Here is a 15189-nt window from a genome sequence, read left to right as displayed (position 1 = left end):
CACTATTTTCTCAAATAGCTTAGTCCTGCCTGCTGTTGCAGGCCGGACACACTCTCTCCTAATACTTTTTAAACATTTTTATAGCATGGGCGCTGGCATTTGCAATGCAATAGGTCTCGCATTGGTAAAAGTGTAAGCTATTGGCATTGTAAATGACAATGCCTTTTATTTATCCATTTTGAAAACAACACGTAAATAAAAGGCATTGTCATTTACAACGCCGATAGCTCAAACTTTCGTAAACGTGTGACCTATTGCATTGCAAATGCTTGTTACCCATTTCTTATTACCTATGTAGATTATAGGTCCCTAATATGCAAGACTGACAACCATATCTTGGTTTTAATGGGCACAGCGCGTTGCCATAAAAAAATGTCCACACCATTTCTCATGTGTAAAACATTCACTTGTTTACTAACTTTTAAACAAGTAAATTACCATATGTCGTAATCTCTGCTGGACACCACAATCTCAACGCTTAATTTACATCTCTGCATTAATTGTTTGTGCAACCTTTGTAGTGGAAGCACCTGTTGTTTCTGATAGTTAAGTGAAGGACGTGACATCGTAATTCCTTTACACACACACACATATTGATTACGCTACATTTATTGCTGTATTGGGTTTGATGTTTATCACTTTCCTCTCAAGACTCATTCAGTCAGCTGCCACAGTTAAGTTAATAAGCATTTCCCTTTGGAGCAGCTCTCCTGGTTGTGTGTGTGTATACCCAAACTCAAGGGGTTATTGGGTTGAGATTAACTCGCTTACCTCTCATCAATTTTTTTTTTGTATATTTCATAAAAAATATAGCAGCTCCCTTTGCTGACTTGCAGGCAGTACTCTCACTGCAAATGGCAATTGCCAAGGTTATGTCTGCAAATGAGTGATTTCCTGGTGCAGCCCCAAAGGGCTCCCTATGCCTGGGTGTTTAGAAAGGATAATGTGGCCCGATTTCAACCAATTAGCTTCTGTCTCATGAAAGTGTGTACCACCAGTCATGCCAGCCATGTGTTACCTGTTTTATACCTTGTGGTTCTGGCTGTTCCCTGTCTCTCCATCTCAGCTTTGTTGGGAATGCCTTACTTACAATTTGTCCTCTGTCAACCACAAAGAGCACCCTCTCCTACCTTGACGCAATTCCTGTTTATGCTTCCTTTTGTCAGGATATGGAGAATGGTTTGTTGTGATGCTCATCTTTTTTGGATGTGGCTACCAGTTTTGTAGTTTCCCCTTACCAAGATTTTAGGACCTGTGGAACAGTACGGTCTATTCAAGCCTGATAAGAGGATTACAATACTGTGGTGCAGAGCCGCTGCCTCCACCGACTTGCAGGTCCTTGTGATTTAAAGGGTTCTGGAGCTACATCTCCAGGGAAGGTTGATAAGGAAGGAAGATCGGGCCTCACTCCCTCCAAGGTCCTGCGGCTTCAGTGCTGATGTTACCTAGATCTGCAGCTGTTGCATCTGAGGCCCGAAAAAACCTAACCTATCGCTGTGACATCCTAATTGCACTCTATCGTCAAAGACAGAGGTGGTTCCTTTGCGTCATACCCCTTGATGTACCATTCTATGGACAACGTAAATAGAAGAAAATGGGGAAGAACAGTCCAGTTTTTTCACAGTTCATGATTTCAGTACCAGACTATCTCTTACTCTGTTCCCCTGAATGTGGACGGTGGATCCCACAAACAGGCTATTAATTAAACTCAAAATCATCCTTGGGTGATTCTTTTTTGCGGTTAGAGTTTAAGCCTCATCCATTCTTAACTATTCCTGCTTACAAATTTTTTTCTCAGGCTAAGTAAGATTCAGTTGGTTTCACACCTCATTCAATTAATCCTCCTTGGATCTTCTTCACAAACGTGCCTGACCGCGAGACATAGTGTATGACGATACCTTAAACAATGGTGGCTGTCTTTTTTTTGCAGAATGGAATTTCCCAACTTCTCCAGCAACATTTGAAGAGGACACTATGTCTTGTGTCTGATCCACAGATAAATGTGCCAAATACGGATTTGGTACTGCTCTCAACCCGCTCGGGCCTTTTATAAATGTTCTAGCAGAACAACTCACACCTATCCAGACAGTGCAGTCTGATGGTAAATTGGTGCCAAAACACACACTGTGTTTTAGACTGTAAGAGTTTTCTGTGCAATGTGCGCTCATTAGTGTCTCACTCCACTCAGGTTTGGGACCTCATAACCTCAGAGAGTCCACATTTCTGTTTTTTAACTGAGACTTGGCTCAAGCCCCACACTGTCCCGTCTATTACTATGGGGGTGCCGACAGGGTACAAAATTGTGAGGATGGACCGCCCTACCAAAATTGGGGGTGGATTAGCCATTGTTTTTAAACAGGAAATAGAGGTGGTGGTTACCGAGACTGTCTGTAACTCACAAATGGAGCTCCTTATTTTCACGATCAACCCTTGTTCTAGGGAATCTAGGAAAGGGGCACTAGTTTATCGACCCCCTGGTCCCATAAGGAATTTCTCCATCCACCTCGTGGAAGTTCTTGCCCCTCATATGCAGATGAATTCTGATTTCATTGTGGTAGGGGATTTCAATGTCCATAGTGAGTTATCAACATGTCCCGAAGCACAGATGCTCCTGGATGATATGACCACACTTGGTTTGAACCTAATGAATCAGGGTCCTACTCACATAGCGGGTCATACACTTGATCTTGTGCTATGTAGTTCGACCCACATAAAATGTCTTCCTCCCCACCAGGTGGATTGGACTGATCATGCGATCATTGAATTTTATACCCGCTCCAACCATAAGGTAAAAGGTATCCAGAGGACTATGGCAGATGTCAGAAGACCCTGGAATAAATTAACTCCAGAGACCTTCAGGGGGAAATATCTAGAACCCAATTGGGTTGAATGTGGGGACAATGTCACCTCTGCATTAACGAAATTCAATGAAGCTATTACTATAACTATTGATCAGGTTGTTCCTTTGAGGACTTACAAAGTGTGACCGGCCCCTAAACAAGAAGTGTGGTATACAGACGATCTTAGACAGCTAAAACTCATTACGAGAAAGTTAGAGAAACGTTGGAGAGCTACACACAAAGTAGAAGACAAAGAAAATCACAAAACTTCCTTAAAATGTTACCATAAGGCTATTCGGGCTGCGCGGAAACATCATATCGCAGCCCAATTATCAGCAGCCGGTAATAACTCCAAAGCTCTCTACCAAATTCTTCAAACATTCACCAAGCCCTTAGCCTGCGAATTGGATGGGACTGAGTCCCAGGAACTGTGTAATAATATTTCACAGTTCTTTGTCAAAAAAAATTGATGGCATTTATGCTAAGATTCTAGCCTCAAAATCCACTGGTGACAATATGGGCTCTGTTGAGGGCATGTCTCAGCCTATCTCCAGCTCAGCAGAAAAGAAGATAAATGAACTTGCAGAATTTCCACCGGTATCAATGGAGGAGTTAACCATCCTAATCACTCAGACAAAGAGTGGCTGTCCGTCTGACATCATCCCAGCACGGGTGATGGCCCTTTTGAGTGATGAGCTGGGGACTGGAATTCGGCAGGTGATCAATCTTTCTCTGAATACAGGGGAAGTTCCCCTTGATTGGAAGCGTGCTTTGGTCAGACCTCTACGAAAGAACAACTCTAATCCGTGGTCAGACCTAACAAACCTGAGACCCATCTCCCTTCTCCCTTTCTTGGGGAAGCTCACTGAGAAATCTGTCAACCGACACTTATCCAAATACATCGAAAGTGTAGGGGGGCTCGATCCATCCCAGTCGGGGTTTAGACCCCGGCACAGCACTGAGACCGCCTTGCTGTCCGTCGCTGACGATCTTCGTATGCTCCAGGATAGGGGTTATTCCGTTGTCCTGGTGCTTTTAGATTTGTCAGCGGCGTTTGACACGGTGTCACATGACATCATGACCTCCAGGCTCACCGACATCAGTCTGGGTGGCAAGGCGTTGGCCTGGCTAAGGAGCTTCTTCACCAATCGCACTCAGAGAGTCATACTGGGTCCTTATCAGTCAGAGGAGGTTGAGATCTCAAAGGGGGTGCCACAGGGCTCATGCTTGAGCCCAACGCTTTTTAACATCTATGTGGCACCCCTAGCGAACATCATGAGATCGCATGGGTTTATTCCTGTATCGTATGCAGACGATACCCAACTCCTCTTCCCGTTCAAAATCATGACTCCTGAGGTGCGTAACTCCTTTGCACAGGGAATGAAAGAGGTGGCACATTGGATGGCAGCTAATTTCCTTCAGTGCAACGTCTCTAAGACGGAGGTGATGCTTTTTGGGGAAGCCAAACGGCTATGGACTCCTGACTGGTGGCCTCAAGATCTCGGCCCAGTCCCTACTCCCAAAGTGGTAGTGAAAGATCTAGGAGTTAAGTTGGATCAGGAGCTTGCCCTTAAACATCACGCTAATCAAGTAGTAAGCTCCTGTTTCCATGTCATTGGCCTTCTACGACGGGTATTTCCCCTCTTACCCGATTCCACCAGGAAAACACTAATTCAGTCGCTCGTGCTGAGCAGACTGGATTACTGTAATGGTCTGCTGTTAGCCGCCAATGAGGGGGTTATTGCCAGATTACAGGTCGTGCAGAATACTGCTGCACGACTTGTCTGTAATGCCCCAGCCCGTACTCCCTCAATCCCATTACTAAGTAAACTTCATTGGCTCACTGTGAAACAGAGGGTGTCGTTTAAAATATGCTGCACCATTCACAAATGCCTTACTGGTAAAGGCCCTGACTACCTAACCAGGAGGTTCATTCCCTATGTCCCTTCAAGGTCTTTGAGATCGGGGGACCAAGAACTGCTTTATGTCCCTAGGTTCTGGAAATCCCGACAAGGGGGTAGAGCCTTGTCAGTTGCTGGTCCAAAGCTCTGGAATAATCTCCCTCATGACATCAGAACCTGTAAGGAACATTTTCCTTTTAGGAAAAAATTAAAAACTTTCCTGTTCAATCATTAATCCTGATAGGGAATCTGTTATACTTTGGATAGGGTCTCTGCTCATTGATGTTACCAAAGGCGCGGAGATACTCCTCAGGGAGTCGAGTTCCTAGCGCGGTATAAGTCAGTAAATAAATAAACGTTCACCCTCAAAGACTGGTGTTGACATAGACATCCATACAGTATCTTATTAGCTCTCCAAATAACCTTTCTTTAAAAACAAAAACTTTTTATTAACTGTGGAAAAGAAAAGTGGTGTACATCGCAGCATACAATAAAAGACTTACAATCGTACCAGAAGGGTGCCGAGGCAAGTACAGGAGGTCATAGGACTTCAAGCCTTTCAAGATACAGGATAGCATCATACATTTAATTGTGCGAGTGGGTCGTCAACCCTGGCTGTCGTGGGGGGTTTGCAGCTATGACCCCTATATTCATTCCAACCGGACCAAATGTCCACCCCTTTCTGTGGGCAGCCCCTGGCAACATAGACTGTCTTTTCCTGGAGCATGCACCAGTCCATGTCTGTTTTCCAGGAGCCAATCCTCGGTGGCCCCACCGCTCCCCCCCCCCCCCCTCCAATCTGGCAATATTCCGTTTTGCAATGGCAAACCCAAGTGTAGCCCAGGTTCTGCCCCGATGCGACAAATCAGTAGGCTCCCATATATTTAAAAGACATCTCTTCGCCTCCACCCGTAACTCAACCTCTCGCACGCACTGGTGTATTCGTTTCCAATAGACCTGTAACAGTGGACATGCCCATACAATATGAAAAAATGTCCCTACCTCACCACAGCCCCTCCGACAAAGCCTGTCAGAACTGCGGCCCATGAGTTGTAATCTTGTCCCCGAAATATAGACTCGGTGAAGTATCTTCAACTGAATCAGACGAAGCCTGGCTGACATGGCCACCTCCCTAGGAGACGCCAGAGTACTGTTCCACTCTTCCTAGTCTATTTCCAAACCGTCCGCCTCCCACCTCCCCCTCAGGGTATGCAATAAACCAGGGGAATTGTTAATAATTTTTTTGTATGTGAGGGAAATAGCATGATCGGGTAGGTGACCATCAAGTAATCTGTCCTCCAAGGGGGAGGAAGCTGGGGGGACGGTTCCTGTGGGAATGTTGGATTGGAGGGAATGACGGACCTGCAAATACCAGTAGCATTCTGTTTGGGCTAGCTCATACGTCTGCTGGAGGGAGGCGAAAGGCACAACCCCCGCGGGGCCCCAGAGATCTCGAATGTAAGAGATCCCGATCAGGTCCCAGTTATGGAAACCCTTGGTGCGGCTTAAAGTTCCAAGGCGTTTGGATGCCCAAAGCGGGGTGGCCATGGTGAGAGTGTCGGCCCAACCAAGCTTCTTTTGCACCAAATGCCAGATTTGCACCGAGTGTTTGGTGGGCCCAGTCAGCGGGAACCTACCTGGCCTAGAGTATAGTGCAGCCTCGTAGTTCCCCCCGGTAAAAGCCAACGGTCCATGCCGTACCCGGGGTCGTTACCATCACAATACGTGCCCTGGTTGATGGCTACAAGGTGCGCAGCCCAATAATATTTGCGGATATCAGGGAGCGCAATTCCCCCATCAAACCAGCCAAGCGTCAACTTCTGAAGGGAGATACGGGGCGTCCCGTCCCACAGAAGCTCTCTAAGGGAGGCCTCCAGTGAGGTAAAGTATGACTGGGGCACCAAATCAGGATAGTTCTGTAAAGCATAGAGGAATCTTGGCAGTGCCATCATTTTAAAGAGCGACGCCCTGCCCAACAGAGACAGCGGGAGTTTCCGCCATAAGGCCGAGTCTTTCTTAAACCGTTGCAGAGGTGGCAGGAGGTTTCTCTCATACCGGACGCTCGCCGTCTTGGAGATATACACACCGAGGTACTTAAACCCCTCTGTAACAATCTGGATCGGGCAGTCATGGGGTACTACCGGGGGCCCACCGTGAAGGACGTATAACATGGATTTGCCCCAATTTATACTGTAGCCAGAGTTTCGTCTGAAACTAGTAAAGATGTCCATGGCTTCCATAAGCGATTTTCGGGGGCTAGCGAGGTACAGCAGGATGTCGTCCGCGTAAAGCAAAATCCTGTTCTCCCAACCGTCTGCCCAGCGGAGCCCTTTTATAGAGAGATCTTGTCGGATCCAGGCAGCTAATTGCTCCAAGGACAGAGCAAAAAGCAACGGCGAGAGGGGACATCCTTGTCGTGTCCCTCTCTCCAAAGCGAATACCTCGGATAGCTTATTATTGACGGTAACCTGGGCCAGTGGCTCAGAGTAAAGGAGGCGGACCCAGCCTATACATTCGGGGCCAAAGCCCATTTTCCGGAGGACAGCTATCATATATGGCTATTCCACGGTGTCAAACACCATGGCAGTATCTAATGACACCAGCACAGCGTCCTCCCGAATGGTGTGACAGCGCCCCAACACGCCATGGACCCGTCGAAGATTGAGAGCAGTATTACGGTGTGGCATAAAGCCCGACTGGTCCGGGTGAACCACCGTCGACAGGACCGGCCGGAGCCTGTTAGCGAGAACCTTAGCAAGGATCTCGGACTCTGCATTAATCCTGTAGGAGGCACACAAGTTTTTGGGTTTGCCTTCTTTTGGGATGGCCACAATGGTGGCTATCAGTTGATCCCTAGGTAACAATCCCTGCTCCTTGCTTTCCTCAAACATCCTCTTAAGATAGAGGCTGAGGCCATCCGATTTGAGCTTATAAAGTTCGACCGGGAGCCCGTTGGGTCCCATGGCCTTTCCAGAGCGGAGGTCACAAATAGCCCTACTAAGCTCCTCTATAGAGAGCGGGGCCTCCATGGTGTCTCTCTCCGCATCCGTGAGGGCAGGCATTTGGATGTCGGCCAACAAGTCCACCGAGTCCTCTTCAGGCCGGTCCGACCCTCTACTGTACACCTTTCGGTAGTGGTGCTCAAACTCCCGAACCACCTCACGGGGTTCGGTGATGACTGTACCCGTCTCGGTCAAAAGCTCCGCAACCACCTACTGTTTCTGTTGCCTTTTTGTCCAGCCATGCAATAAGCTTACCCTCCTTATCTCCCTGGTCGTACAGCCTGCCTTCTCTATCCCTAAGGGTAGTTCTGGCTGCATCAGTGGCCAACGCCTTTAACTCAGCCTGTTTAAGGTGAAGCTCGTGGGTCCCCTCCGGGTCCCCCCCCCGCAATCACAGCTGCCTCTAAGTCATGCAGATCTCCCTCCACTTTAAGCATCTGCGCCTCTCGCTCCTTGCGACGGCAGGCTATTACTGACAGGGCCTCCCCTCTCAGTACCGTTTTGAACGCCTCCCACAAAACCACCGATAGTCCACTGTACCTTTGTTGTTTTCAAAATAGCGGTCAATCGCTACCGTAAGGGCCTTATGCGTGTCCGCATTACGGAGATGCCACGCGCTAATCGGAGGTAGTCTGCCCTCTCGCTGGCCTCCTATGGTAAGATGGATCAATAGAGGGGAGTGGTCTGAAATACTGCGCGCCAAGTGAGTAGCCTCTTGAACAGCCATGTCATAATGCAAAGGTGTAAGGATATAATCTAAACAGGAGAAAGAGCGGTGTGGACCTGAAAAGAAGGGATATTACCTGTCAGTGGGATGTTTGAAGCGCCAAAGGTCGGTGAGGCCGAAGGTGTCCATGAAATCAGCTAACCACGTTTGGCTGGAGGGTATGTTCCTAGGGGGATGTCTATCACAATGACCCGAGACCACGGCATTAAAATCTCCACCCACATAGAGCTGACCCTCTGGAAGGGAGAGGAGCAATTTCCCCAATGCCTGAAAGGATTGGGTCTGAAGGCCAGGTGGGATGTAGCAGGTCACGAGGCGCATCCTACGACCCTCCCATCTACCAGAGACAGCGGCATGTCGGCCCAATGGATCTGTAACGGTGTGTTCTATAACTAAGGGAAGGCCCGACGTATCCTAATACCAACCCCACGTGAGCCAGAGGTAAAGCCTGCATGAATAACAAGGGAATACCCAAATCTGCTCAATGCATGACGGGTGTTTCCAAGGAGATGGGTCTCCTGTAGGAGTACCACATCTGGCATATGTCGTTTAAGGTTTTAAGGAATTGCAACACTATAGTTCTCTTAAGTTTGACCCCCAGCCCGTTGACGTTCCAACTCAGAATCTTAAGGCTTTTATTCCACGTCATAATGGCTGAAAATTCGAACTACGCTCCAAGCCCCGCACATCCCAGCACCACATTGCAGTCTAAACATTGCAATCCTCCGCGGCAACACCAAACAGTCCCAGCCCACTCCCCCCAACTCCCACACCAGAACCACCCCCCCACACCCCAAAACCTGAAATCCCCCCCTTCCACCAACACCTACCCCCTCCCTGCTTCCCTGCTCCGTAGGTTTAGAACTACCCACATCCCCAATTAGCAGAGTGCCTTTCGCCCAGTACCCCAACCTGGAGTGGGAAAGAACTCCCCTCTCCGAAAAGACCTGTACTAAGAGGAGCGAGCGTCGGCCCCAGCTCCAGCCGCCACTCACTCCCTCCATTGAATGTATAACTGTGTACCACTCAAACTCCAACACCAAAATTTACACATTGCCCAACATTTAGGTTCACAACCCAGCCAAGTCACAGCAGCGTCCCAGCCTGTCCCAAGACAGAGTGTACCACAGAGTCACTGTAACATGGGGGAGCCTTACCGATAGTGTCTGCTCTGAAGACCTACCCACTTTGTAACGTTAAGGTATCCTAGCTCCTTCCGCCCCTTAGCTCCCCCCACTGAAAAGAGCTCACTCCTATAATGAGACCCTGCGATAAGTTACAATTTGTTGAGGTCAATGCCCTCCGATCCGTAACTGCTACTGTCCCTTCGCCTCACGAAGAGTGTCCCATCGTGGGGCTAGCCGATCTTGAACTCCAGGAGCGCTGGCTCTGCCCTCCCGCATCCGAGTGTCCGGGTGCGGATTCTGTTGATGCAACCTGAGTATTCCTCCAGCTACCCTTGTCCAGTCGGTCCGGATTACGCAATGACTCATCGTCCAGCCAGTTCTGTACATCCGATGGCCAGGTAAAGAAGAGGGATTTGCCCCAGCAATGACCTTGAGCTTGGCTGGGAAGAACATCATGTACTTGATACCTCTGTCGCTCAGAGCTGCCTTAACACCGGTGAAGGAGCGTCTCTCTCTTTGCACCCGAAGCGTGAAGTCCGGAAAAAAACGGATTGTGGTGTTTTCATACGGCAGGTCCCCCCCTCTGTCGAGCCGTCTGCAGGATGGCATCCCGGTCTCAGTAATTTAGAATTTGTGCTATGATTGTCCTGGGTGGCGCCCCTGGTTCCGGCTTGGGGATGGGCGCACGGTGTGCGCGTTCGATCGTGAAGCTGTTCGATAGACGCTTAGGCTTCAGATGGTTTAGGATCAAGTCTTCTAGGAAAAGTTCCATACTGGGCCCTTCAACTTCCTCCGGAATGCCTACCCCGCTTATGTTGCTCCTCCGGGCCCGCCCTTCTTGGTCCTCGAGTCTGAGGGCCATCTGACGATGCTGGTGTACTAGCTCGTTTACGCGGTGTTCCAATGCCGTCGCCTGTAGGTCCCTGATTCCGGCTTCGTTCGCCTTGGCCCTGTCTGAGGTTTTGCTTAGGTCAGCCCGAAGAAGATTTACCTCAATGGAGACCCTATCTATTTTGGTCTCCAAGTTGGTGCCCTGGGCCTGTATAGCCGCCATGATGGAGGCCAGCGATGGTTCCTTTGGGGCGGCGTTGTCATTGGATGCGCCTCCTGCTGGGGAGGCCCCCTTCTGGACAGCATATTTGTCCAGTTTGTTGGACTGCGTAGGCGCAACGATCTTGGGTCTCATGTTGCTGACTTACACCCCGACGTGGGATGGATTCGTGGCAGTCACAGTTCCGCGTAGGGAAACATTGTAGCACAAAAGTCACCCACGTTGCGCCCGCGAGGGGTAGCACCGGCCCGTCCTCCCCCGCAGTGCGTATGGAGTACCAATGGTGGGCCCGCCCCACTCCGGCCCTGCATAGGACCACAGTCCGATGATTGTCCAGCTGGCGCAGTAGCACCCCACCACGAGTCACTCTCTCCGGGTATATGCAGGCGCTCCCTCTACTGTAGTAGACGACCCTCCACTAGGCCTGCCCTGGAGTCGGCGATGTCCGCCCTATGCAAGTGTCCAAGGGCCTTGTCTCGCTGGGCCTCAATTGTCCAGACAGCAACAGCCCTTCTGTAGGTAGGGTAAATGCCTGCCGCGGCGGGCCAGCGTCCCGCTGCAATTAGCGCCTCCCTCCCCTTCTCCAACTTATGCTTCTTGTGTCTGCCGGCAGGAAGCGCCACAAACGTCTATATTGTATTCAGGCCGGCAACTCGGTCAGCGCACTGCACAGCCCCTCACATGCGGCATCAGGAGCGCTTGGTCTCTCTTCAGGGTCTCCGGGGCCAGTCGACGCCCTCTCCACCTCTTCCAGACTAGGCCCAGAAACCGGGCCTCACGTAGGCTGCTAGGCCCGCACTCTGCACTCCCGTGCCGGCGGTCTGATTACGGGCCTCCCGCCGCAGCAGCCGAAGGCCTGTCATCCTTCCAGGGGATTGGGCCTCTGCCGTGCGACCCCCCCCCCCCCCCCCCCACGCAGATTCCTCCGGCGTCCAGGTGAGACCAAAGACGCCTCACCGGTCTCTCCTCACTCGCGTCGGACGGGCAGGCCCGCAAGCTGGGACCCTCCTCAGATTTCTGGCCCGCCGAATGATCTGGAGCAGCGTCGCTCTGAAGGCCGGCCCACACCCGAGGGCCGGATCTCGGTCACGGGGCAGAGCTGCGCTCCTGGTATCAGGTCGATCAGTTCCGCTAAGTAGCACCGTGCTGGGGCCAAAGGGAGAGTTTGGTGGAACACGGATTCTGTCCGGATTTCCACTAGTGAGGGCTCGGCTGCACGGAGCTCTCGAGTTAGGCGGCCATCTGCACTGGCGCCTCCAAATACCCTTTCTAAATTCTGATTGCACATATTGGATTTGCTGCCACCTGCTAAGCGTGTTGTGTCTGGCTCTTTTTGAGACTTGATCTCTCATTTAAACAAATCTGAACTAATTTTGTCCATGGAACAAACAATTGTGGAGTAATCGGTGGGACCTGGCCACAACCTCCTTCAGAACATTGAGTCTTAAAGATCTCGAATTCCAAGATTCTACTTTGAAGGATGGCCCCTGTCCAATAAAAGGGAAATCTCCCAGGTCAGGTAACTGTAGTGATAACAGCTGTGGGCAAATGACCGATTCCTCCTCCCTCAAAAAGCTTGAGAAAACCAAAGAAAAAAAGCTACCTAAGTATCTTTTCTTCAAATCCGTTACACCACATTCCTGTCATTTTTACAGTATTGGCATAACATCGAAGAATTCACAAAAATTCTGCCTCAGAAGTCTGCTGAGGAAATCCTGTTCTGCGCGTCAGAGGCCAAAGAAGCTGTAAGATACTTTCATTCCTTGAGACTGGCTTCCCTCAGCTCCATCCAGGGTGTGCACCTTTTGGGGGGGGGGAGGAGGAGAGTATATTTAGGTGAACAGGGGGTGTTGTACTGCTGTGAATTTGCAGGTAACTGGGTATGGATTTTTGGAACTATTTTAATAGTGATGCTTGATCTAACCTTTGCCTGAATCTTTTCCCCTTTGTCTACATGTTGTACCGGTTTGTTGACTTGTTGGCCGTGGCTTGTTTGCTGTTCCTCATGTTTCTTGTCTTCCTTTACAGGTGGCCTGATATCTACATTGGACTGACTACGATGGGCAGAAATATGTCAGTCGGCCACATACAGCGCGCCATTGACTCTTCCATTGCTGCTCTTTCGACCTCTGGAAAGGCCGGTATCGGGCACACAGAAGTTCCTAGGAACTCCTTACCCTGCCACAACCAGCAAGACCAAACCATAACCATTGAACTTATGGTACATCCCGGCTACCCTAGTGTGCCCCCCGATGGAGGCTGTGGGGAAGGACCCGACGACTTCTCCCAGTCGTTGGACCGCCAGCACGAGCTACAGACCCTGATGGACCCACAACTACAAAGCTACTACAAGAAGAACAGAGTGCAGTTGGGCGCCTTTAAGGATCTATAGTTTATGTTGAGCAATTTGATACACCAGGATCTGACCGCGACAGCCGCTTAACTGTTGTGGTCATATGGACCCCTTCTTGGAACCGAGAGCAGCGAGTAATGCATTCACCAAAGCTTGTTCTTTTATTTATTGTGCAAGCGCCGCTCCTTTGGGGAAAACAGACTTTTGAAGGAAATTCTCAGCCATCAAAATGGAATGGAAAATGGAACTTCTTGTAAGAGCTGTTGGGAGGAAAGGGGGGGTGTCCAATAGCAATAATTGACCAATGGCTGATGATGTTTTATATTGAAAAGTGTTTTTAAAAATCAGGTTTCATTGGTTTAAGGACAATCAGCACTTACTGAAACTACTACATAGGACCTTAAGCAGCCGGGCTGCGAAGCGCTCAATCCTGTGCATGACCGGGGAGGGGAGAATCAATCCAAATCCTGGTCTCAGTGGAGTGGCTCAGGAGAAAGTTTGCTTCATGGATGAAGCAACCGGACGGGTTCTTTCTGCTGAGCATGGGGACGTGAAGTGCTGACATTACCTGGGCTGTCTGTCCGCATTGGAGTGAAGCCTCGAGAAGAATCTGGGAATCCAGAATGAATGCAGGGTTTATCTGAGCTTCACGTCGGTCATGGCCTCAGTTCTACAAAGCAGTGTTCCTACAGACATTGTCGGGGTTAAGTGGAAGGGGAGTAATGCTGCACTTCTGTAGCCCTGACAGACCTCCAGAACTAGAAGTGCAGACAGACTGGCCTTAAAATGCAGCCACACAAACACCCCAACAATATTTACCTCTATAAAAATCGAATTGCTTTGTTACTTCCTGAGAACATGCAATAATTCCAGTTGCCTTCAATGAAGTAATAAACAGAAAAGCTGAGTAGTTCAGAAAAAATCAATGGCAAACTCCTCCCAATTACGTCTTGGGGTTTCCAAACACAATAGAAAAAACAATTTCTATAAGACAACAAATGACACTGAAACCACATTACAAAGACATCCTCAAAGTGTAATTTTTGTCTGCTGTTAATTGTACAAGGAGACAGTCATATGCTTGTCCTTCCTAATGGCACCTTTGTGTCTCAAACCTCAGTTTTCCATCACAGACGGTGCTTTACATTAAACCTTATTTGTTTTTACTCTGGACATTAAGAAGCGTTGAGCCGGTGTGACTCACTCTGAGTGAACGTTCACACTCAGACTGGTATGACTGCCTCTGTGGCTACCGCTGCACATCCTTTGGTTATTTTTTAATCCCCATTACGCATTTAGACAAATTATTGTACAAAATTTAACAAGTATTATTGTACAAAATTGTGTGGACTGCAGGTACTACACAAAGAAATCAACAACACATAAGATCGTCACTTCTTTTACACCCATGTATGGGTACTGGCAAGGTGTTTTTTTAGCTTGTTAATTGTATTTGAATGCATTTGGACGTCTATAGTAATGTTTCAGGTTGAGAATTTGTGTACCCACCTTCTATAGCGTAATTCCACATCACCCTTTACATTTCTGTAGGTTTCCACTGGGCTCCTTCAAGCCCTCTTTTTTTGGGGAGTTTTATAAAGCGCAAACTCGACCTAAAGGTATCAAAGCTCTAGGTGAACACCAGTTGCGTTAAAGACAAACACATTCATTTTGCTAGTCATGGGGAGATTAAGTGATTTGCCTAGAATCACAGGATGTTGACCATCCCTGCCGAAATTGGAACCCGGATCCCCAGCTTCGGGGTCGACCGCTCTAGCCGTTAGGCCACATCTTCTCCCCTTAGACCTGGACTACAGAGTAGGAATCCTTCCCCTTTGCACAGACTGAGCTTCCTGCTTTTATGTGATAACTCGACATCCGAAAAGTCATCAATGTATTTTATATTTCATTTCTTCTGTAAAAGTATTCTAAGGCAAATCTTCTAATAAAATACCTGCTGGGCTGGAACACCAGCACTCATCTCTAAGTTTAGAGCTTGTCTTTACTCCTGAAAGCCTTGGGCCTTGTTCATGTTTTGTTGTAGAGTCATGCTGTCATTGTGGTGGCTTTACAGCGCTTTCGATAGTCGACTTTGCCAAATGGTTTTGTGCTCCATTGCTGAGCAGAGTGTGATTCAGTTTGTGGTGATGTGCTGACCCCTGAGTGAGTGGGAATGGGTGTGTTAGCT

At 48.9% G+C, this 15189-nt stretch overlaps 1 protein-coding gene across 2 annotated transcripts in view; it reads left to right on the top strand.

Annotated features, from left to right (window-relative positions):
• The window catches only part of YDJC (YdjC chitooligosaccharide deacetylase homolog), a 149648-nt gene extending 134660 nt beyond the window's left edge, over positions 1 to 14988 (top strand). For both annotated transcript variants that reach the window (XM_078667873.1, XM_078667874.1), the window contains exon 6: positions 12677 to 14988. In XM_078667873.1, coding sequence (XP_078523999.1) covers positions 12677 to 13040 — 364 coding nt within the window. In that variant the 3' untranslated portion in view covers positions 13041 to 14988. The remainder of the gene's footprint in view (positions 1 to 12676) is intronic.
• Positions 14989 to 15189: the final 201 nt, after the last annotated feature.

Source organism: Lissotriton helveticus, chromosome 11, assembly GCF_964261635.1.
Source record: "Lissotriton helveticus chromosome 11, aLisHel1.1, whole genome shotgun sequence".
NCBI lineage: Eukaryota > Metazoa > Chordata > Amphibia > Caudata > Salamandridae > Lissotriton > Lissotriton helveticus.
The sequence above is the reverse complement of the archived record's forward strand: the minus strand, read 5'-3'. Positions and strand labels throughout refer to the sequence as shown.